Source organism: Nuphar pumila, chromosome 10 (assembly GCF_984573655.1).
Source record: "Nuphar pumila chromosome 10, dmNupPumi1.hap1.1, whole genome shotgun sequence".
Lineage (NCBI taxonomy): Eukaryota > Viridiplantae > Streptophyta > Magnoliopsida > Nymphaeales > Nymphaeaceae > Nuphar > Nuphar pumila.
The window spans coordinates 2,434,966-2,460,717 of record NC_143258.1 but is presented as its reverse complement, the minus strand read 5'-3'; the positions used below and the strand labels follow the sequence as shown (position 1 = coordinate 2,460,717).

Genomic DNA, 25,752 nt, shown 5'->3' with positions numbered 1-25,752 from the left:
TCAAAGCAGGGTGAAGTCACTGACAGGTAGGGATGGCAGTGGACCCGAGGCAAAAAGGCCCCCACCCCACCTCACCCTCTTTGGACTTGGGATGGACATGAAATAGGGATGAAGGTTAAAATCAAAACCCATGCTGCGATGGACTTACGCTTTCTCCCACCCTGTCCCGCATGACCCCGTTTGAACCAGGGATGAAGGACATGAAAAAGGGATGGAGGTGGGGATGAAGATTAAAATGAAAACCGGTGTGAGGATGGAGGCAAGATGGACTTACCCTTTCCCCCACCCCATCCCAAATCCTTGTAAGGGATGGCAATAGACCGAGGGAAAATGGGGCCCAGCCCTGCCTCGCCCCCGTTTGGACCGGGGGGTGGAGGACATGAAACGGGGGTGGAAGTTAAAATCCAAACCCATTCACGGATAGAGGTCCGGATTTTGAGACAGACGGGGTGGGGGTGAAGACCTTGTTCCCCACCACCCCCACCCCAGTCCATTGGCCCTCCCTACTGATACGCAAGTGTGACTTCAAGGATTTCGCTAATGTACAGTTGGTGATGAGAACATTTTTCCTTGCTTAGTCCTTCGGCACTGTTGCGTAAAACAGGGAAATAAATAGAAACACACAGTTCATTCAACAGCAGAAATGAGGCGTGGCGGCTCAAATACATGTGGATTATCTACAGCAATAATGCTTCTCTTGCGGTTGGAACTATCACCTGACGGAGTTTTCTGCTAGCGGTGCTCTGTGGTAAGATTCAATCAATCAGCAAACAAATTGAAGAATGGGGATAAGAGTAACAAAACATAACATTTACCTAAAAGGTGTTTTGTCAGAAGACTTTTTGTTTGGTTTTGATGCAACTGTTCTCTGGACTGTCGAAACTCCATCGACGAATTTAGTTCGAAAGATCACATTTGCATTATTGAACATGCCTTCTTTGAGAGAAACAACAATGAACTGCAAAGCAGGGAGACCGATCACGAAAAGAAACAGGCTAATTACACAAACATCAAACAAGCATCGCCAAATGTTTACCAAACAAAAATGCCAAGTAAAATTCCAGTGTGCACACTTCTTACTTACCTGGGAATGTGGGAAATGTGATTTAATCATTCTTCCAATGTTTTGTGTATGGCTTAGGTCTAAAGCAGCATCAACCTGTGGAGAGACAATTATTCTTGTGTCAACCAGAATTACTGCAATAATTGAGGCATAGTTCTTGCAATTTCAGGGTTTCTTAGCTGATACATTACGAACCTAAAGAAATTATGTTGAACCAAATACAGTTCTATGAATATAAAAATCTAAAGGGAGTGACATTGTAAAAGTACTGCACAAAGCCATATTACAAGCTGGTCTCCCGTGGAGTTGACCAAATAGCTTATCATGGAACTTGGCACAATGAGGAAGCACTGCACAAAGCCATGTTACAAGCTGGTCTCCCGTGGAGTTGACAAAATAGCTTATCATGGAACTTGGCACAATGTGGCCACATGGAATCGTATCATTAATGCAAAAGCAACAAATATATAATACGGTTAAATCATAAATTTGTGCAGATATTGAAAAGATGGAAAATCCAGGGAAGAGTCAAGAAAAATATGAGATTACAGCAGAAGACCTTAAAACAAAATAAATGAGCACTTTAGATAAAATTGTAATAGAAACTAAAGGATTAAGTATAAAACAAGAAGTATGATGATACCTCATCTAGTATGTACAATGGTGCTGGTTTAAATAGAAGCAATGCCAAGATGAGAGACAAAGCAAGGAGTGATCTTTGGCCCCCACTTAGCTCTGATAAGGACTGCTTCCACACGCTTCCAAACGCAACACGCACCTCTAGTCCCTCCAAGAAACTGCATCCTTCTGGAGGCTGAAGCTTTGCCATTGTACCAGGCAGTAGAGTAGAGAAAATTGAACCAAAGTCTCTGGAAAAACACATAATATTAATATAAAACCTCATTTATAAACCTATACCGGCATGCTTTCAGATTTAGCAGAGGAACAAGACTACGTAAAATATGCAGGCAATTGTAATAGATGACCAAAAATGAAATCCAACTCACTTGTTCACTTTCTCCCAAGTAACCCTTAGTGTCTCCTTCTTCTTCTCATCCAACTCTTCAATCACCTTCTTAATCTTTGACTTGTCATTCTGTAAAGAAATTGACTTTTATTCAGAAGAACGCTATGGAAGACAAGTGATCAACATAAAAGGCAATTGCAGGTGGTTGGCCCTTGACCACCACCCTATTCCAAGTGCAATCTATCTTTGGCCTGTTGGTTCCCATCTGGGTTTTCCACTTCCCACCACCCCCCAAACCCCAAAACAAAGCCAAAAAGGAAAAACTAAGAACAAAACAGGGTTGATCTTTCAGGGAGGGAAAGGCTGCAGGTTCTTTCAATGAAATGAAAAAAGGACAGCAGCTTACCTCAATAATGGTTTTCTTTGATATCAAGCCTTTGTATTCATCTTCAGCCTTTTCAAACATTGCCATAACTTTCTTATTGACCCTCTTCTCAAGGCTTCAGGAGGAAAAAGTAAGGTCAGAAATTTGCAGTATTTGGGAAAAAGAGTGCCCAAAAGAGTGATTCTCCTGCAAAGATTCAGCCTAGAGAAGTTGGAATGTGAACACATACCCTGATTGCTCAGCTTGCAGCTTTTCAAATTCTTCCCTTGATTTATGAGGATTACGAGCAGAAAAATCATAATCACTATCACTTTTCCCAAAGAGATGTCTCTCAGCTCGAATCCAGCTATGCATTTCAAGTAGCTTATCTACCTTCAAAGCGCAATCAGCTCTATCCGTTTCCATCCGTCTCACCTAGATGAGAAACCAAAATTAACTCTAGAAATGGAGCTATACAAGTAAATACCAACATTAAAAGTAGGTGGGCTTCATGATTCTTATTTTGTTGAATCTTAAACCAATGAAAGGATTCTCATACCGAGACCGTATTACCAAAAAGAAAAAAAAGTGCAGGACTTCTTGAAAATAGGATGATGGGACACAACAGCACCATACATATACATGGAGACACATGCATGATTGTCTTCTATTGACAGACTTCAGCAACAATAAAAAGTGTAGGACTTCTTGAAAATAGGATGATGGAACATGACATCACCATGCGTGCACATGCAAATGCATGAGATTAAGCCTTCTACCCAGAGAGTTCAGAAGAATAAAATGACCAAACTCAATAGTTTCTCTCAGTTTAATCACCAGAATTCTTCCAGCAGAAACCAACACAAACCACCACCACAAGAAGAGACAAAAACCATCCTCCACAAAATACTAAGAAACCAACTACAGCTATAACTACCTCATTTTCCATTTTCTTTTTGTCTACACCTGCATCACTGAGCTTGTGTTGAAGCTTCTGTTGTTGTTTGTTGACAGAATTGATCTGGGCATCGCATTCTTTCATCTTGGAATGACTTATACCAAGTTCTGATTTGGCATGGTCATAATCTTCCTTGATGGAATGAACCTGCACACAAGTTAAAAAGCTGCTCGTAGTGAGAAGATTACGTTAAACTTACAGGTACAAATACAAGTATGCTACCTTGTCTTTCAGTCTGCCAATTTCCTCCTCAAAAGCCTTAATCTGTATTTCAAGAGAGCTCAGTTGATTTTCCAATGCTTCCTTTTCTTGAATCATTGCTTCCTTCTCCATAATTAGCTTCTGCTTTTCATTGTCATGCCCCTGCAACAACACAATTTGAAGTCAGAAACATGGTCCATCAAGTCACATGCACCGATACTATGAATCTAATGAAACCAAAGCCTAAAGATATTAATATATTGACTCCCCTTTCTATTAAACAAGAAAATGATTAGAACATCAACTCTGCAAGTGGAGGCGGTTATGCAACCATGCAGTAGCTCAGTATTCATTCACATCATTTGCATGCCCGCTTGAATAGGCACATAATAAAATGAGGAATAGGACATTAAAAAATAATTCAACTCAGAACCACAACCACATGAATAATAGCTTTGACATGGTTTTTATAAAGAACCCAAGTATATATACCTGAAGGTCCTTTGAAGCTGACTGCATTTGCCCTTTAATGGACTTAATTTTCTTATCCAGTGCCCCAAGTCTGCTTTCACGTTCATTTGTATGTTTCTTGATAGCTCTTTCAAGTGATGATACTGCAGACACACATGTTTCATGCAGAACTCGTTTCTCTTCTGCTTTATGCCTCTCTTCATCAAGTTCTTCCTCAATCCTTTTAACCATCTCAGCTAACTGCATGCAAATGTTGCATGAACAATAAATAATTGCAAAAACACATTTTAGTTGTGAAAAGTATATCAAACAATATCATGAAAAAGAATGCAAGTGGGATATATATATATATATATATATATATATATATATACACACACAGTTTTGTAATAACTAATGCCCGTTAGGGGCATTTTTGTCTTTTCACATATGTAACAAATAACTGGTTTTATAAACCAATTGTTTCTTTTTATTCCTTTTATTTTTGTTTTGTAATTAATAAATACATTGAGGGTGCTATGGTCATAAGACCATAGAGACGTTGGGGCTTCCCATCGTCTCTTTCGTTGTATAAATAGGGTTGTTTCCCCCCTATTCCCTTATGCTTTTTACTAAAGCATTTACTCAATAAATTGAATATATTTTTTATCCTTTTATGTTGCCCTTTGTTTGCTATTACATGTGCTTGAGCATATTATGATTGTGATCTTGTAAGCCCTTTGTGGCATTGGTTCTATATTTTTCCGCTATTTCATTACATGGTATTAGAGCCATAGTACTTGACGCAGAGCAGGATGGACTCTGGTCCATACAGCGTGACCCAAGCAGGGGACCGAATTTACACTCTGGGGATTGGATCCAAGCAGTGGTTCGAAGACACGGGGAAGAGGTCCCACTGCGTACCAATTCCAGGCGAGCACAGAGAGTACGGGACAGACAACTCCAGATCCAGCAGCACACCTGAGCGGCATCGGGTCCAGGGCCGGACCTGATACCCGAATCCATCCAAGGCCTTTAAAAACCCCTCTAGGGTTTTGTGCGCAGACAGAAAAAATTGAATACGCCCTTAGCAGCAGCTTTTCTTTCTTTGTGTGTGTGTTTTCTTTCAGTCTGTCGTTTTCCATATTGATTTCCTTGCCCTTCTTTTGCAACGTTATTTATTCATTTTCCTTGCTTCCTGTTAGTTGGATTTGCTTTGTCTCATTAGACTCTCTTTGAAAATAAAGCATAAAGAGTATTTTCACTGTTTCGGTGGCCCCTCCCCTGAATCTTTTCACTGTCATCGCGTGACGTGGGTCGTGCCTTCGGTTCAGCCCACAACACACGAGCAGCGTTCCTGTGTTTATTGTTTGCTATTTTTGTGCCTTGCACGATGTCGTAGCTGAGTCCCTCCATTCAACACCCAAGTGATGCAGCAGTCAACGTTCCCATGCATCAGTACTCTTGGTCTTGTGGGAAGCATCATCAAGTGTTTGTGGTGCTCGTGGTGACTCAAGTGGAAATATTCTTCCACGATATTTGTTCTCTTTCTCTCTCACTTTTACTACTCAAGATGGAGTATGAAAAAAAAATTGATTTATTCTTCAAACTAAATAACTCCAACTCTATGTCACACGGACTCTTCTAACTTAAAACTGTTAAAAATTATATATATATATATATATATATATACACACACACACTCCCCGCACCTAAGTTTTTTTGAAGTATCACATCGCCGCACTCGTACCTGCATCTGCACCTATGTGACATAACTCCAACTACATAGTATGAGCATCCACAATAGAAAATAACCTCGAAGGCAAAAAAAAACTTTGAGGATATGTGATGGGCACCATCTCAGAGCCGCAACTCAAGCTCACTAAAAGATACGGAGATCAAAAGAAAGCCTTGAAGGTGATGCACGTATGAAAGTTATTCAAGATCATCAAACTAAGGTAGAGGATTAGGAAAGTAACCATGTTAAGATTCTTGCATGGTTATGAACAATGTTGAGCTCAAGATATGTGCCAACATTGCCAAATTTCGTAAAGCCAATGAAGCTTAGTTCTTTATGAAGGGTATGCATGCCCAAAAGGACCTTGCAAAACAATTTTTCTTGCAAGAAAAAATATGAACCATCAAACAAAATGAAATGAGTGTTCATGATTATTTTAGTTCTCTAGGCCCACTATGGGATGAACTAACTCTTTTTTAACACAAATGGGTTGCTAGCAAAGATGTGGAACTTAGAAGAGAACAAATGGAAAAAAAAACATTTTTTTAAATTTTTACATAAGATTAAGCCCGAATTTGAGCAATTTAGATTTTCCCTTCTTCATAGATCTAAACCTCTTCTCTTAGAAGATGCAGTTAACGAATTTTACCAAGAGAAAACTTGTCTCGGCATGCTTAAAGGGGGAAATGAAGTGTTAGTTGTCTCTAAACTCGGAAACCATGTGAAATCTTATAAGGCTTTATGCTTTGGGAGGCAAAATAACTATAATGGTAGATAGAAGAAAGTTATTTGCCACTATTGAGATGAAACAGGACACATAACGCCTAATTGTCTCAAGCTCAATGAGATATCCAAAAACAAGGTAGCTTCTATTGAGGAGACCACACCAAAGAAAGAAGAATTCGCTAGAAAAGGAGGAGACCACACCAAAGAAAGAAGAATTCACTAGAAAAGGAGGAGACATTTTTTCACTTACTCAACTATCAGAAGCACTCCAACAACTTCAAGGGTCACGATAGCATCATCCTCTCCTCCCGATATGTGTTCTTGGATCCGTGACTCGGGAGCTTCTTTTATATGACTCCATATGAAAATTGTTATTATGATTTGTACGCTAATTCAAAAAATTCTTGTCTCCACCGTTGATGGAACATCCTTGCAAATTAAAAGTATTGGAACTTTAAATTCTTCTCAAAATTTTTGTGTTTCAAAAATTAGAGATGTTCCAAAATTAAATTTAAATCTTTTTTCGGTTTCTCAAATAGCCGATCATAAATGTGAAATCTCCTCAACTAAAGTTTTTTTCGTGAAGGATCTCCAATCTGGGAAGCGGATTGGGCAAAGCCATACGAGAGAAAATCTCAACTTCAGGGACTCTTTGAATCTTCCCTCAAAAATATTTTGTAATTATATCCAAGATACAGACATTGAAACTTGGAACAAAAGACTTGGATATCCAAGCTATTCAAAGATATATTTTTTTTCATTTTGAAAAAAAAAAATTGCAATATGAAATATTTAATTTGCAAGGATTATATTTTTTTAAAAATGAAAGTTATTCCATTTTCAAATAGAACATTTGTCTCTAAAAGACCATTTGAATTAGTGCATTCAAATGTTTGGGGGTCTTCCCTGGTCATGTCAAGAGGAGAATACTCATATTATGTTACATTTATCGATGATTTCACTAGATATGTATGGATTTACTTCTTTAATATCAAACCGATATATTTTCCAACGCTCTTTGTATTATCCCTTAGTGGACTTGTGCTTATGCATTTTTGGGCTTGTATGTACTATTGTACTTTGTTCTTGTAATTTTGCTTACTTCATTATATGGTATCAGAGCCATAGTGCCTTTGGTCCTTTAGAAAAATATTTGTGGGTTGGTGATATGCTTGCAGAACTCAAGGTCGATGAGCTCTTTTCAATAGATCTCCATATTTTCGCTTCCTTCTTCTATCAAAGTCAAAATGGAGAATGAACAAAAAATAGATCCCGCCTTCAAATTAAATGGTTCCAACTATACGAGGTAGCTATGAAAAATAACATTAAAGGCAAGAAGCTTTAGGGATATGTGATGAGCTCTATTACAGAGCCTCAACTCAAACTCACTAGGTTAGAAGCAAATCAAGAAAAAACATTGGAAGGAGATGCTCGAATCAAAGCCATTGAAGATCATAAAATCAAGGTAGAGGATTGGGAAAGCAAACATGCAAAAATTCTAGAATGGTTCATGAACAATGATGAGCTTAAAATATGTGCCGACATTACTAAGTTCTGGAAAGCTAACGAAGAACGGTTCTTTATGAAGGGTATGTATACCAAAAAAGACATTGCAAGGCAATTTTTTCTTCAAGAAAAAATATGTATCGTCAAATAAGGGGACATGAATGTCTGTGACTACTATAGTACTATTGGTCACTTATGGGATGAATTATCTCTTATTGAACCCAAATGGGTTGCTAGTGAGGATGTTAAACTAAGGGAACAAATGAAAAAAGTGCATATTTTTCAATTTTAACATGGGCTTAGGCCCAAATTTAAACAAGATCTTCTCTCTTCAATCGATCTAAACCTCTTCCTTTGGAAGACGTTGTTGCCGAAATATGCCAAGAAGAAACTCATCTTGGTATGATTAAAGTAGGAGATGAGGTATCAACTGTTAATATATATATATATATATATATATTCAAAATACCTGATAAGGGTATTTTGGTTTTTTCACATGTAATATAAGTTGTTTATTAACACAACTTATCTTTTGTTTTATTTTTTTTCTTTTTTACTTTGTGGAACCCTTGAGGACCCCGCCTATGGAATCGTTGGGATCCCCAACAATCATAAATATGATCGTTGGGGCTCCCTAACGACTACATCAGTGGGAGCCCCAAGGTCTCCCTCTCTCTCCTTGTTTGTGTATATAAAGGGGTTGTTCCCACCCTCATTAGTAATATGTTCTTTCCCTCTCTCTCAATAATATTTTTTCTTTTGCCTTTTGGCATTACCCCTTTATGGGTTTATGTGTTTGCACTTAAAGTGCTTGTGTACTCTTCGTGGTTCTTGACCACTGTTGGACTTACAAGTGATTTTCACTTATTATTTGTATTTTTGCTTATTTCATTACATTAGCCATTTCTAAACCTGGCAATCATGTGAAAACCTACAAGTCTCTACACTTTGGAAGGCAAAATAGCTATAATGGTAACTACAAAAAGGCTATTTGCCATCATTGGAATGAATCGGGGCATATAAGACCTAATTGTCGTTAGATAAATGACTCCCTAAAGAACAAGGTGGCTTCCATTGAAGAATCCACACCAAAGAAAGATGAACCAAGTAGAGGAAGAGACTCTTTTTTACTTGCTCAAGTATCGGAGGCACTTCAACAATTACTCAAATCTCCATTTACATCGGGTGCTGCGATAGCCTCATTTTCCCCTCTAGGTATGTCTTCTTGGATCCATGATTTGGGAGCTTCCTTTTATATGAAGCTCATGAGAATGGTCTATCTGAGTTATGCACTAATTCAAAAACTACCTATGTTTTCACTGCCAATAGAACATCTTTGCAAATTAAAAGTACTAAAACCTTGAATTCTTTTCAAAAATTTTGTGTATCAAAAGTTAAAGTTGTTCCACAACTAAATTTAAATCTTTTTTCCGTTTCTCAAATTTTCGATCATGGATGTGAAATCTCCTTCTCATCTAAGGGTTGCTCCATGCAGGATCTTTGATCCGGAAAGCAGATTGGGGAAGGTCATAGGAGAGGAGATCTCCATTTCATGAACTATCTAAATCTTCCCACAAATTCTTTTTTTAATTATGTCCAAGATAAGGATATTGAAACTAGGCATTGAAGTTGCTTACTCTCTCAAAGGATACATTTTGTCTCAAATGAAGCTTGTTGCTGATATTTGTGCTAAGTCTGGTATATCAGATGAAAAAAAAATAGAAACCCCTGAAGTGATCAATTTTAAGTTAAGACATGAAGATCCTACACTATATCGTCAATTGATCAATTAATCGAGTCACTCACCTACTTGTCAATCATCAGGCCTGATATAGCTCATGCAATTCATGTAGTCATCCAGTTTCAACATGCTCCAACAACTATGCACATGGGTGTTGTGTTAAGAATTATCAACTATATTAAAAACATCGTAACAAAAAGAGTTGTTTATCTTCAGCTTCTTCCCTAGAGTTGCTTGCTTGTACTGATGATGATTAGGGAAGACATCCCAATGATAGAATCTCAACCACAAGTTTTTTGTGTCTTTTTAGGATATTTCCTAATATCATAATGCAAGAAGCAGCAAAAAGTATCATTATTTTCAACTGAAGTGGAATATCGTGCAATGGCTACAACCACATAGAGTTTGTGTGGCTAAAAAGTCTTTTCAAAGATATGGATGTCATCATCTCAAAATCTTCGAAGATGTATTGTGACAATAAGAGTGCAATCTACATTACAAGTAACAACACCTTCTATGAGAGAACAAAGCAAATAGAGATGAATTGTCATTATGTCTGTGATGAGTACCTGAGAGGAACTATTATGTTGTCATATGTCACATCAGAATATCAACTCGTTGATTTCTTCACTGAAGCTCTTCCTGTATCTCAATTTTTTTCTCCTTAGCAAACTTTCGGTCACTTCATCGTAAGTTTAAAGGGGATGTTAATATATATATATATATATATATATATATATATTCAGTTTTGTAATAGCTAATGCACATTAAGGGCATTTATGTCTTTTCACATGTACAATAAATACTTGTTTTTATAAAATAGTTATTTATTTTTATTTCTTTTATTTTTGTTTTGTAATTAATAAATCCATTGAGGGCTCTATGGTCATAAGACCATAGAGACATTGGGGCTCCCCAACCAAGCTCCCAACATCTCTATGTAGGAGCCCCCAATGGCCTCACACTCTCTCTTTTGTTGTATAAATAGGGGTGTTTCCCCCCTTATTCCCTTATGCTTTTTACTAAAGCATTTATTCGAGAAATTAGATCAACTATGGAAGCTATACATCTTCTTAGACAACTTATTGAGAGATATAGAGAGGGAAACAAAGATTTGCATATGATTTTTATTGATTTGGAGAAGGCATACGATAGAGTACCTAGGGATATTCTCTGGTGGACAATGATGAAGAAAGGTATCTCTCTCAAGTACATTAATATAATTAAAGATATGTACGAAGGAGTATTAACCAATGTCCGCACTTGTGGAGGGGTGACAAACAATTTTCCTATAACGGTTGGGTTACATCAAGGATCTCCATTAAGCCCTTTCCTTTTTGCTATAGTGATAGATGAACTTACAAGATCAATTCAAGAATATGTGCCATGGTGTATGTTGTTTGCTAATGATATTGTTTTGATTGATGAGTCTAGAATTGGGGTTAATGCTAAGTTAGAATTATGGAGACAGACTTTGGAAGCAAGAGGTTTTACGTTGAGTAAGAGTAAGACAGAATATATGGAATGTCGGTTTAGTAAGCAACGAAGTAGTGAGGAGAGTGTAGTGAAGCTTGGTGAGCAAGAAATAGCGGTGGATGACAGTTTCAAATATTTGGGATCTATCATTCAAAAGAATGGAAAAATTGATGGAGATGTAAATCATAGGATTAAGGTTGGGTGGATGAAATGGAAAAGTGCAACTGGAGTGTTGTGCGATCGTAGAATGCCGTTGCGGTTGAAGGGGAAGTTTTATAGGACGACAATTAGACCCGCTTTACTATATGGTACGGAATGTTGGGCAGCCAAGAGACATCATATTCAAAAAATGAGTGTAACTGATATGTGTATGCTTCGATGGATGTGTGGAAAGACACTAAAAGATAAGATTCGGAACAAGGAAATATGTAAGAAGGTAGGTGTTGCATCCATTGAAAATAAGATGAGTGAGAATCGTTTACGATGGTTTGGGCATATTCGTCGAAGGCCTAATGATGCTTCGGTTAGAAGGATGGAGAAATGGGAAAATATATTAGCTAAAAGAGGTCGGGGTAGGCCAAAGAAGACTTGGATGGAGATGATAAGAAAGGATATGAATGCTTTGAACCTCACTGAGGACATGACATTGGATAGAAATGATTGCAGGAGAAGAATTCATGTGGAGGACCCAAAATGATTTTCTTGTTGGTTCATATCGCCGACCCCAATTGTTTGGGATGAAGGCGTTGTTGTTGTTGTTGTGATTTATTCAAGAAATTGAATATATTTTTTATCGTTGTGCACGTTGTGATTGTGATCTTGTAAGCCCTTAGTGGCACTGGTTCTATAATTTTTCGCTATTTCATTACAGAGGAGGCCAAACCAAACTAACCAAACCGAAGGTATTTGAGAGGGAGGGGTAAAAAATTATATGCTGGACATACACCTAATGAGACAGGATTCTACTAGGCAGATATCAAAGATATGGATATAGGTTTTTGGTAAACCAAAACATGTAAAACATTAAAAGCTCTAAATACTTTCTAAAAGGAATAGTAACATACTGACAAATATTGAACAATTAATATAGAATGCATTATTCTCTTGATAGGCATCCAAGGACTCATGATGTATACATATCATATACCATTGCAAGCGATAATAATCTATAATATTGATTTTTATACATTTAAGCATGTCGATTAGATCTGTAAAATACAACTGTACAGCGAAAGGAATGTGCTCATCACTGAACAATTAAGTACATCTAAAGTAATTCAGTTTGTGATGATATACACCTAAAGACATGCCCGCAAAAATATAATCCATGGCATATTAAGCAACGCACATACAAGATTCGGATACATGTAAGTCTATGCAATGATGGCATCATATTTTGTGCTATCTATGTAAGCATAACGAAACCAAATGAAACATGAGCAGCAGTCATATTTTCAAAATGTTTACGGATAAATTGGTTAAGATCTTGGAAAAAAAGAGAAAAAATAACTCTTTCCATTTACTATTCCACAGGTGGGCAATGAAGTAGGCTGCCCACAAGAACCTCAGGTTTGGCTCACTAAAAGCTTCATTTGAGCTCATTCACTTAATAAGTGAGACGAGTTTGAGATTTTTGAGCTAAATCTTAGACTTTAGTTAAATGAGTTGAACCTAAACCCACGCATAGGGTCATCTAAAACCAGATAACCTCATGTATAAGCTCTAAAAATGCCACAATACACACAAGCTATATAAAAGCTTTAACACAGAGCACACATGAAGTAATGATTAGTGTATGATCTTGCAAACATGAGCAGATCAAGTTAAATCCCATCTGTTCGACCATTCATAAAAATCCAGAAAAATATAAATGTTTTATTGAATATTTCTTAGATCGAGCTTAACCAAACTGAGCAGGAGCATGCTTGAGTTCAACCAAGCCAGCTCAAGCCTGGTACATTATGTATTAGCTGCACGGAAGCAACCCAGGTTTAGGTTCAGTTTAGCTTGTGTATGTCCCAACTACCATGATTAAATCAAAATAAGGTCAGCACAGTGAGGCAGCTAGGTAGGGCACACCCACCCACCCACCCCACCCCACACCCACACCCACGCACACACAAAACATCTCTTGAAGTGGTGACAGATTAGGGATTTAACTCTATAGGTAAAGCCTAAGCTGCAACATCCTTGGCAATGACTACAAACCATGCTGCCTAGTCACATGGCACGCAAAATTCAATGGAAACAAGTGCACCTGCTGCTATGACCAACCAGTGGTTTTGACTATATAACTAGATTATGATGACACATAGATGTGCAAGAGCAATCACTGATGTGAATTTAATTTCAAGTTTTCAACATATAGGTTATTGCACCTTGTGATGCTCATTTTGTTCAGCTCTGCGCTCGAAGAGAGACAGATCGTACAACTTCAGTTCTAACTGTGACTTCAGATCCATGAACTTCTTTTGCAGTGGAAGAAGATGGGCAATCTGCTTGAAACAGATAAGCAAAAGGTCAAAGGAAAAAAATTATAATTTCACTTGCTTAAAATTAGTCCGCACAAAGCAACGAAAAGATATCCAACTTAAATTATAACAAAAGTTATAAACTCAGAGTTCATGAAACATGTAATGTTATATATAGAAAACTAAAAGAGAACACCACAGCCTGCATTATTACAATATAAAGCCACAAGGTAAACCAAAGTTTTCAAAAACAGCTCCAGTTAATTAACCACATAAATTAGAACAATCATAAAATATCTAATTGAAATGTAGTTCCTGCATCAACCATATAGAACAAGCCTCCTACCTTGCTTACAGCTGCTGCAAATGTATGATTGTGAGTCATTAACCTTTACTGATGGAATTGGAACTAAAATAAGAACCCTTATCTAAAAGAACAAGTGATGAATAATCTTATTTTTGGTACCACAGACTTAAAGAAGCCTGACACATCCTGAAGGTATTTTAACAGTCAAATATGAGATATGTAAAGCATGATTTCCAACAGTAATGTTAATTGGCTCTTTTTTATGAAGTGGGCAACATTTAAAGGATTGCGTGGAACCTAAAATCATATTATCAACTTATACTGCCTTGGCAGAAATACAAACAAACAAACAAAGGACTGATCTACATAGAGGTGCTTAACTTGTGACTATTATGTGTCTAACCACTTATAGTATCAATCATCTCAAATAGAAGCCTAACTTTCGCAGAAATAGTTCAACCAGATGCCCAAATGAGCATCACCTAGTTTTTTGACAGAAAATGTCAATTTAGTAGCAATATTACAAATCTACCCCCTACAATTGCCCTATCGGTTTAGGCACAACTTTCCAATCTTAGGCACAACTTTTCAATCTTAGGCTCTTAGCCTCCATTGAACGAGGGAAGAATATCAAAGGGGCATCGATGAAATGCCAGACACTGCAACGAGGTAGAAGGTATATGTTTTCTTATTATTGGTTGTGGGCGCCTATGGATGAGAACACTGGTGGTAACCTGTCTTCACCTACTATGAAGTCATTGGTGGGAGTCTAGGCAAGCTTGGGGCTTCCACTCGTCTGAAGCCAGGTTGGCTACATAGAGCACTTTTAAACTACCAATAATTGTGAATACAAGTACACCAAGGAGGAAGTTCTACCAGAATCTCTCATCAAGAGTACCAAACGTGAGTTTTCTGAAGCTCTCATGTTGTCAACAGATCTTCATGCAAGCTGATGGTCAACTTCATGGATGGGTGACAATAACATCATGCCAAAATGGATCCAATAGAAATGCTGAGGCCTCTTCTTATCCTCATGCTTATGTGACCCTCCCAGTGGTTCTTGACAAACTTAGCTAGAAATCAGCATCTTGGTGAAGGACCAAGCTTAAAAACTACAGCCAAATGAAGGGGGCAGACCTGGCAAGCTGTTGGGTGGACACAACCGTACAAGAGGGGGTTGCCTGATCCTACTACAGCAGTCTATATGCAATACATTGCTGAATGCTGCACCATTCCTTACATGGAAGCACAGGTTGTGAAATTGCCGTTTCTGCATTACAGCAAAAGGGGATGTAGAAGCTTGGCCGCAAATTTGAACTCATATACAGTACCAAGGAGTTTATGACATGGGGCATGATATTTTACTCTTTTTTATATGAGTTTCAACATCTCATACATACATACATTTAATTTGGGAGATCATCCTATTCACGAGGGTTTGATTATAGGGTTCTTGTATTTTTGTATTTGCTCCGAATATATTTCAGGAAATTTGTGATTAGATTATGCAATGGGGGTGATTCTCCTAGCAGTAGATATAGTTTTACTATATAAGAGCCTACCCATAATGCATGTTCATTCCCTTGTTAGCATCACAAATCAACCTATGTGAAAGGCAGGAACAGTGTGGAGAGAGAGAGAGAGAGAGTTCACCTGATAACAAACTGGCTTTGTTATGCATGGATTTTGGAGGTAAATAAAGGACAAAACTGTCATTTTCCGATTTAATGATAGTTAAATGATATTCATGATTAAAATAATGTGTGAAAGAAGTTCCTATCTGAGTTATTTTTAAAAATCTCAGGTGTCAATCTAAAGTTTTTCATGCTACAGGCATTCAAACATAAAATGACCATAAGTCATGCAGCTGTGTAAAATTAAATTTTCCAAACAAAAAAGTGGTTCAAGATCACATTCCAGAACTGGTAGATCTGGGTTAGAAAATAAGGTAAGCCTTGTGATCTAGTAATATAGATGTTTAGAAGAAAAAATAAGTAAATAATTCAAATAAGGTCTGTGCTAGTAAAAAAATGGAACCCAGCACTCATTTTTCCATGTGAGATTTTCCTTGAAAAATAGAAAAACTACACAAAATTTCAAGTGGGATCATTTTTCCAAGAAATTGGTGATAAGCGATAACAGTAAAATTACAACATTTTCAATGCTTTACAATTTTATAGGCACTCTCAACTTGTAACAACATATTGTTTTTTTCTCAAGATATACAAAAAAACTGATGATATTTGTCACAGTGACATACAGGAGGTAGGATTACGGACAATAAATATGATTGCAAACATTCTACGCACTGATTATCCACTTTCCTAGTCTATCTGGCATGCAGACAATTTCAAGTATCAAACAACAAGCGCCATCCAGAAGATTAGAAAGACCATAGACATGCCAAGAAGCTGAAAAACACAAAATGCAATAAAGTTAAAACATGCATAAGACATCAAAAAAGAAAGGTACACCATCATATAACTCTTTCCAAGAAAATTGAAAGAAAAGAAAGGACAGCATGATGCTATAACACCAAAATGGCGACCTTGCAATTTCCACCCAAGCACGCATACAAAGTAGAAAGCCTACACGCACATTGCACACACATATAAAGACCCAATACTTATACATCTCAAGAAGAAATGACCAAACAAGCTATGTCAAAGTTTGGTTTCAAAATCAAGTTCGCATTTATATGCCAAAACATCACGCATTACAGTCACAAATAGTACAAACTTTCTGGCAACAAAATTTAGAATCATTCATGCATGTATCTACAGTTGCCACTCACAGTAGCAAAAGTTGTTCAGACAACAAATATATCAATGAACTCACAAAAATATGCATAAATGGTGGTACAAGTGGACAGGAAAATATCCATAAGATCACAAAAAAGAATTATGGAACATCACACTAAAAATCACCTCAGCTTCAATTTCAGACAACCTTATCTGGCAAATGTGAAGCCTTGATTCTGCATCAGATAGTGCATGCAGTTTCCTCAACAATTCACCACCACCTCTGCAGAAATGACAATTGAATTAAAGGAAAATTTGCAACAATAAATAGTATGATCAAAACTTTCCTTTTCTGGGAAATACCCCAATAAGAATAGTATTGATATTTTTCTTGGAGCATCTAAAGTAAGAGATATGAGGAACGTGTCATATGCATCTGATAGTGCATCAAGTTGCCTTAACAAGTGAGCACTGCCACCACTGAAATGATACTTTTCTTTCCCCCCTTCTGACAGCTAAGCTGGGGGATAGCCCCAGTGGTGTTGAAAGCCTTCCCCTCAGAAAAGACAGTGCAAATCTATCAGGTCTGGCTCTCTTATTCTACTCATCGAAGTGAATTAAAATTAAATTAAATAAGAAATAGTCTATTCAAAACAGAAACCAAGTTATATTAAAGCATCACCAGTGAGAGATCCACTTTATCAATATAAGAATATGCCTTTGTGAAATCCACCAAACAAAAGGATAAAGTTTAAGATCAAGATCAGTAAATAAAACAGACATTAATCAAAAAGTTACAACATAATGAACTAGAAATTTGGCAGACATACTTCCGGCTTCCTCCAGTGAGAAGACCACTTGGCTGGAAAATATCACCGTCTAGAGTTACACTAGGTGTGTGGATATCTCTATGAAATGCAACCTACACATGAAAGAGCTTACCATGAAATGAACTAAACAACAATAGTAAAATTCTAAAAGATGAATAAACCCCAGTGTTGATGCCATAAACTAATAAGAAAAACTGCAAATGTAGGACGTTTCTGCTTTCACCCCCTTATCCTGATAAACAAAATAAAATGGGAAACTTGTGTGCTGAACCCAGGTGAGCACAAAAGATCCAACTTTAAAAAGATGATAGCAAACATAATGGATCTCAAATATGCTCCACTATGCAATGCTTATCAGAATAAATAGGGGACACAAATAACCCTGTATAGGAACATTATGAATCACCTCTTACGATAGACACATATGTTAATAAGTGAAGTACAATCATTTTGTAATCAGAATAAGGGATATTGAAAATATGTAAAATGGCAAAGAAACATCCATACACACAAATTCAAAAAAATTAAGGCCAGTCAGTTAAACCAAAATACATTTACACAGGCATATGTGATAAAGAAGATGGAACAATAGAAGCTAGAAATAAACAGGATTTGAAGGTATGAAATACCAAAGAAACCACCTTTCTCACTAAGGAGAAGCACGAATTCACCTATGAAATTGATTGTCAATGTCAATTTGAAGGACCCCATATTAGTGAAACAGCCAAAGATTTAGCATACCTCTTTTGCAGCATCCATACTACGACAAACAAACGTTGAACCAAATACAAAGGCCATTGCTCTCTGAGAAAAAGCAAAAGGCAAACAAGAGTTAAAAGAAATATATTAAACCATTCATTGTCACGCTCATACTACACATTCCCCATCTAGAAGAAACATCAGGAACAAATCAAGAATAAAGAACATGAAACCGTTCATTTTCTATAGCTATCAGATACTTCATCTTTAACCAGCGAGGGCAGCTCACTGATGGCAACGTATCCCCCCTCTTCAACACACCCAATAACACCATCAAGAAAAGGAGACAACAACATCAGAAAAAGAACAACAAAACGAGCAAAAACCTGAAATCCCTCATATTTAAAAAGCAAATAAAACATAAAGGAACTTTCTTTAGAATTGTCAAACTCTCTCCACATCAACAAAATAAAAGAGAGCACAAACAATGATTGAGAATGGGCTAAGCTAGGATCTTGCTATTCAAATAACTTAATTTAATGCATGCTAGTTGTTGTGTGGATCATGACAAGCATACCGAGTGGCCCATCTACATTCTGTAAGGAGTGCCAAGAACTTGATTCTGTGCTCACTGACACTGGAAAACCATCAGATTAGTAGGTTGAGATGTGCATGTGCATGTGGGCAAGCCTTAAAGAACTAAAGCATGTTACTTGTAGCTTGGACTATGACAAGCATATCTAGGGATAGGGGTGTAACTGGGTTGGTTTGCATTTATCCTCAGTAGATCCATTTCTAGAATAAGTCAAGAATTGGACCCAAACCTGATCGCTATATGGTTCGGGTTTGGGTTCAGGTTTTCACATGACAAATTATGAAATCATATGGGTTATTGAATTCAGGTATGAATCAGGTCGGGTTCTCAGCAGATCCATTTCTTAATCGGGCCTAAAAGTTAGACTCAAATCCAAACCTACACAAAACAGGTATGGGTTTGGTTATGGAAATCAACCAGGTCGGGACTTTACAGGTTCAGGTATGAAGTGGGTCTGGTCAATAACCATTCGGGTATAAATTGGTTCTATTTCATACAACAGAGGTTATGAAACAAATTTAGTTCAAAATTTATGTAAAAGTTCACTAAACAAGTAAAAAATTAGAAATCTTGATGTTTATATATAAGGATAGGTGGCAAATCGGGTCTAAATGGCATTGATGAGAATACAGTCAGGTAATATCAGTTTATGCATGAATTTGATTTGGTTACCGAATAGTCCAAGTATGAAATTGATTTAGGAGGTTCAGGGTTTGGGTATGTTCGGGTATATAAGTTGTGGCCAGGTTTTAAATGATATGGTCCTGACATGGACCATATGGATACAAGTACATATAGCACTGGGTTGAGACTTGAGAGTAAGAATAGGGATACAAAAAGGTTCAGGTTTATATTTTTCCTACCCAAGAACTCGCCTGGTGTAAAAATGGGTCAAAATTTTAGATCTGACTACGCCCATCAGATCTAACAAAATCAAGTTGGGCTGGGTCTAACTGGTTTGAGTCGGGCATTCCAGACCCAATTACACCCCAATTTAACGGCTTATTTATGAACCATAAGGAGTGCTCTCCACTTGATTCCATCCACACTGGCACTGGATACAAATCAGATAAACAAGTTGAATGTGTTGTCATGTAAACATGCCCATGTTGGCCTACATGTTTGGCTGCATTAAGAACAAATTCATATTTTCATAGATGTGAACTAGAACATAAAAGATAATGTTACCATCTTTCCCTTTCAAAACTCATGTCATACCTTCAGTTCTTCATCATATCCAACCAAAGAAAGTGCCAGTTCTGCATTCCCCTCACCAACCTGAAATTGACTAACTGCTTGTCAACCAGGAAACCAGAAAGCAATGGAGGAAAGCCAAAAGATATGCAAAGAACAAACCAGCCGAGAGGCAGCCTGCTGAACTCTTGCAGGAACTACATGAGATTGGATTTTGTTGAGAGGTATAATGGTTACTCTTTTCCGAAGGTCACCCTTTTCAAGCAGCTGTTTGCCAGTGTTCTCAGTGTCAACAACAACATTAAACAACTTTCCACCTGCAGCCACCTACATAGTAAAACAAGCTAAATTATTCATCAAAAACCTGATGAATTCAAATCTCTGAGCTAGCATTATCATAAGAACAAATACCAAACAGCAAATATAATAATGAATGATATGCTTGCACCAAGCGACACCACCTCTATAGCTATCATTGCAGTGGCATCCTTCACTTTAATGAGTTTAGCAACCACTCCTTTAACCTTTGATCTGTCAAAATCTCTTACAGGATCACGATATGTGAATTGAACATTTGTTAATTGTGCTGAAAGAACTCTTATTTCATCCTTCAACTTCTGCACTGCATCCAAGCCCTCAGAGCGCTCCTAGGAAGGAGATCAAGAAGATGGTAAACCAGAAAAGCTCACAACCTGTGAACAATAACATGAATCTGACACAGAAAAGGTTTCTTTGAATATATGTTAAAGAACTGTCAAAGTCATCACTTTCAGAACCTTTTGCAAAGCTTCCATGTGACCTTCTTCATAAACAAGAGATTCCAACGCTGCCTTGACATTCTCTACATCTTTCATTTTGCATTTCAACTCATTCTCTACTTTCTTGGCTTCTTCTTGCTTAGACATTGCTTGTTTCTTTTTGTCCTTGAGCTCTTTCTCTAAATGTTCAATCTTTGTTTTCAGTTGTTTCACTTCAGTTTCAGCATTGCCAGCAGCAGCTTTCGCATCAGTAAGTTGATCGTCCAGACATTTAACCTCATTTCCATTACTCTTACCTGCTAATACTCCCTGTAAACACCAACTGTTCAGTCATTTTCTAGTGAATTAATAAGTCTTAAGTGCAGAAAGCATAAAAATTAATATATTCTGCAAATGAAGGAAGCCAAGATAAACCAATACCTGGTACTCTTTTTCATACTCATTCAGGCGCTTAGAAAGGTCGTCCACCCTTTTCCTTAAATCATGTGCTCCATCCTCAGCTTGTTTAATGGAAGTTTCCTTTTCATTTATAGATTTTTTGATGTCTTTTATAGTTGTTAAAAGCTGGTGGGACAGACAATACCACAGAACACATAAATAATCTCTTATAATGTCATAGAACAAAAACGAGAACAAGAAACAGATTCCTGCTGCAGCTGAACTACTATGGAAAAGAAAATTCACATAGAATTACAATATACTGTGCACACCTTTTGAACAGACTTGTTCTCGCTTTTGAGAGACTCCTGCTGATTATTAAGCACAGATGTTTCTCTCACAAGGTCATGTGATAGAACATCTACCTTCTCGGATAAAGATTTAACCTCACCGCCCATCATTGCCTCCTTTTCAGCTGCCAAAACTGATATCTTTTTCTCCATTTCTTCAATTTCCAGTTGCATGCCTTTCATGGTCTCATCAAGATCAGAAATCTTAAGCTTCATCTCATCCACACTGCCAACTGCAAGGTCACGAGTTTTCTCTGCCTGAACGAATTCATAAGCAATACAGAATCTTCTCAATCGATCTAGTTCTACATTGCCATTGGTCCATTGCATATATTGTCCCTTTTCTTTTCGAAGCTTCTCCAGGGCAGGTAAAATTTCCTGATCAAGCAGCTTGTCAATCTCATCTACCTTTGTCTGTTTCTTCTCAAGTGTCTTCAAAGCACCCTCCTTTTTCATTTCATACATCCGTGTTCCAGCAGCTTCTTCAAGCATTGATAAAATCTCTGGCGGTTTCATGTTCAAAACCTTAGTTATTCTTCCTTGCATGATGAGAAAATGTGGATTGTTCACATTAAGCTGAACAGAATGGAAAAGATTCTGGACTCGAGAGGGCTGAGCAAGGTGCCCATTAATAAGATATTTGTTCCTTCCACCAACCACAATCTGCACACAATGCAATGCTAGTCAAGGCTAAATCAATATGCAATGATGGCCAAAATTCAACAAGTAAACTGGAGCAGATCCACTATATAGCATTGACTGAACAATGTTATGAACTTATGATGTCTGCCATTGCCAAGGTCTCCAACCATTAAAAGCTATCATAAGAGCACACCTCATAGCATAGAAGCTCAGCATGCCAAGGCCATGGATTTCTTGTGAGATTTTCACAATGTTGACTGTTCTCAAGATTTTTTTTTGCTGATCAGTAGGTCCAGCGCAAAATGGAAGAAGATCGAAAGGATCTTTCAGAATAGTCCCTTTTCTTGAACCAGAGATGCTAATGGGATAGGAAACAAAGTGGGGAATCTCTCTACTGCACCAGTCTCCCAGACTAAGAATAAGTAATGCTGATCCTTCTCAAGTTTCTACTAGAAAAACTTGAAAAGATAAGCTAGAAGTAAAAAAAAGTGAAGTAGTAATGATGTGCATCAAAAATTAAGGTAGTAGATAAATAAACCACGAATTCAGAAAATAGATAGCTTCTAAGTATATTCAAGTAAATCGTGTAACATTTCTTATGGGAATCTAAAAACTTTTTTTTACTGAATTAAACATATCATATTGTAATCGTGATAACAGTGCAACATAATCATTTAGAATATAATTTATCATGATATCATACAGGATTCAACAAGATACACCATTAAATATTATATAGTATAATTAATCGTATTGTATTGTACAAGTCGAAATATATAGGTTCCAGAGAGTTTTCTTTTCCGTTAGAAACATCTTCACCCTCAACACGTTAGAAACTTATTTTCTCTCCCGTTCTATGGTTTTTTATACCTAAGAAAAATGGGGTTTTCGGAAATTTTGCCCTAATAAAACTCTTAAGAGACCCGATTCAACCGTGGTCTTCAAGAGTTTTCCGTAATGGAAACTTCGAGAAGACAGATTCATGTATGAAGAGGCTAGACCTATAGATTCATGACGTAGTCCCGCTCTTCCTTCTGTTCTCGGTCTTTTGTGGGGCTTAATCCATAAATGAGGAGGATAGACTATGGATTTAAGGGAAAACAAAGGACAACTATAAGGCAACAGGTTAAGTACATATCCAAATCTGCTAACTACTTTCAGGTCTTTAAGAACTCCGAATTTGGTCACTTTTCTATTTTTAGTGATTATATCATAGCAAATGCCAACAGATCTACAGTACAGAATACAAGATCATGCAATACAAATTTTCATGACAAAATTAGGCTATGACAATCAAAAGAGAAACACGAGGCTTACCTGGCGGGTGACACTGATCTCCTGCGAGTCCTCGTAGCCGAGAGGGCTACGGGCACGATCGGAATTGTCGAAGACGACGGAGACGGTGGCTTTGGTGACCCCCGACTGGCCCTGCTTGTAAACCAATTCCTGCAGATTGGAGGCCCTGACTTGCTGGAGGTTCGTGATCCCGAGAACGAAGCAGATGGAGTCGAGGATGTTGGATTTGCCGGATCCATTGAGCCCGGTGATGGCGTTGAAGTAAGGGTCGAACCCTGGAACCACCGTTCTGGTGGCGTAGGACTTGAAGCCCTCGAGGCAGATCTCCTTTATATGCATTCCTCTTCCACTTCCTCTTCCTCTTCCTCTTCCTCTGTAGGGTTTGGATTGGGGTTAGGGTTTTTCTGTGCTTTCCTTTAGTTGGGTAGGAGGGAAGGGAAAGAAAAGGGTTTTATTAGTTTTCTCCTCTGAGTTGATACGAACAGGACTCATTTTCTCTGAGGACTCTTGGCGGGAATGTGAAAGTTTTAACTCTGGTTTGAAATTTTACCAGAGTCGCTTAACCGGCGGAGCTCGTGCGATGTTGGGTTTTTAATGCTCCGTTCTGACCCGGGTTTGATTTTTATGGCCCTTTTGGACCTGATGGAAGCAAGCACTTTGTCAATTGTCACTAGGATACACACTAGCTGAACTCGAGCCCGCCCAAGCCGAGTTTGGCACATACAAGCTCGGTTCCCTCAAACCTGCCTTAGCCAAATTTGGCTCATAAAAAGCTCGGTTCGCTCAAGTAAATTGGTGTACTAGCTTAGACTCGACCTGAAGTGATGCAGGGCAGGCGGTACCAGTACCAGTACCATGTGACCCTGGCACAGCCAGGGAACCCGACCCACCAGTTGGAATGGACGATCGGACCCAGCAGCAGGGTCCGACCCCAGGTGAGTTGACTCGATGCAGGAAGATAACGCGCACCTACTCCAGAAAAGAGAAGACTTGGCTTAGCACCGATCCAGTCCCGAATTGAAGCCTTCTCGGGTCCGGGTCCGGACCCGGATCCAATGACCATCTTTAAAAAGCACAACTTAGGGCTGCGTGAGGCCGTCTTTTGGAGGATAACTACAGCTTCTTTTCTTTTCTCAGCAGCCTCACTTTCTTTCCCTGTCATTTTTGTTCTTTTCTTTTATTAATGTTCGTTGTTTACCATTTCCTTCAATTTGTTTATCAGCAACCTGTCATAGACATTGGTATTTAATAAAATAAGCCCAGCAACACCATCTGGGTGAGTTCTTTATTGTTTTAAAGTTTGTTCAGCCTACGATCGTATCGGTCGTGCCTTTCCAGCTTCCATCAAGATCACGCGAGGGTTGGAGATCGCCTCCAACAACTGCGTCTTCGTTGCCTTTGTAGCAGTCAGTTGACGGTTGCATCATGAAGTCACCAACTAGCCTAAGTAAACAAGTGTAGTGGTGTATGGGCTCGGGTCGAGTCCAAGTAAACTGACAGAGACCAGCACTTTGTGTAGCCCCCGTGCTTCTCGAAGCGGTTGGTGAGGGTGTCGACTGAGAAAAGGAAGGGCACTCGGTAGACGGCCTCCCATGGCTTCTCGAGCTCGCCCATTGCGGCCTTGAGCTTTGTTCGCTTTTGCATCTTATAGAGCTGACGACACAGACGCGCCTTGAGCAGTTGCTTAGCCTGCATTAGCTTCCATTGTTGCTTCGACACTCCACTAGGGAACGTCCGTTGTCTAGCGCCCATCCTGTCGATCGTTGGAGAGTAGTCGAGCCTCGCCAAAAAAGGGGTGGGCCTGACCGAAAAAAGGAGGGCCTCAATTCCTAAAGAAACCATCCTCATGGAAGAGTGGCACTAGTGGTGGGGCTTGGGAAGCGTTGAAGCCACCTGCAGCATTGTCACCATCTTTTAAATTTCCACGACCTGATATCCCACCGTCAACATGGTTTGAAGCCTCTGTTTCAATGGAATGTTGGGAAAAAAGAAGTGCAAACCGAATGCAACTACTTCTCAAACAGAGGTAATGGCAACAAAGTACCTAGAAGAAGAGTATTTTTATGCCTTGCACACATAGAATAACTCCTTCCATCTGAGCTCCAAAATAAAACCCTTATCATCCAAAGGATACCATAAAATATATATATATATATATACTTCGATCCGCAAGAGCAAGGGATAATAAAGAAAATAAAAAACGCAATAAAAAAGCGGCACATATCAATTTTAACGTGAAAACCCATCCCAAAATGAGAGGTAAAAAACCACAGGGTTGAGAGTAACACAATAACTCCAATA

At 38.2% G+C, this 25,752-nt stretch overlaps 2 protein-coding genes across 2 annotated transcripts; both read right to left on the bottom strand.

The window, feature by feature from the left end:
- Positions 1–555: 555 nt before the first annotated feature.
- On the bottom strand, positions 556–23,930 carry LOC149823235 (structural maintenance of chromosomes protein 2-1-like). The gene is made up of 21 exons (XM_090018726.1): positions 23,473–23,930; positions 21,496–22,176; positions 21,206–21,349; positions 20,804–21,094; positions 20,489–20,674; positions 20,190–20,354; positions 20,052–20,111; positions 18,281–18,343; positions 17,540–17,631; positions 16,896–16,992; positions 13,569–13,685; positions 4,046–4,264; positions 3,575–3,715; positions 3,332–3,499; positions 2,645–2,829; positions 2,437–2,530; positions 2,071–2,159; positions 1,707–1,932; positions 1,085–1,159; positions 816–958; positions 556–743 (listed from the first exon to the last, which is right to left on the bottom strand). Exons 1-21 carry the CDS (start codon positions 23,788–23,790, stop codon positions 713–715), a joined length of 3,585 nt encoding a protein of 1,194 aa, XP_089874852.1. The 5' UTR covers positions 23,791–23,930; the 3' UTR covers positions 556–712.
- Positions 23,931–24,894: 964 nt separating this feature from the next.
- Positions 24,895–25,293, bottom strand: LOC149823234 (uncharacterized). Its single transcript, XM_090019904.1, has one exon. The coding sequence runs from the start codon at positions 25,291–25,293 to the stop codon at positions 24,895–24,897; it is 399 nt and encodes a 132-aa protein (XP_089876030.1).
- Between the last annotated feature and the right edge of the window lie 459 nt (positions 25,294–25,752).

Coding starts and splice junctions, on each gene's coding strand:
- LOC149823234 (XM_090019904.1), bottom strand. CDS start 25,293: ATGGTTTCTTTAGGAATTGAGGCCCTCCTTTTTTCGGTCAGGCCCACC.
- LOC149823235 (XM_090018726.1), bottom strand. CDS start 23,790: ATGCATATAAAGGAGATCTGCCTCGAGGGCTTCAAGTCCTACGCCACC. Junction 20,675..20,803: donor ACATGGAAGCTTTGCAAAAG/GTTCTGAAAGTG, acceptor TCTCCTTCCTAG/GAGCGCTCTGAGGGCTTGGA. Junction 2,531..2,644: donor CTGCAAGCTGAGCAATCAGG/GTATGTGTTCAC, acceptor TTCCTCCTGAAG/CCTTGAGAAGAGGGTCAATA.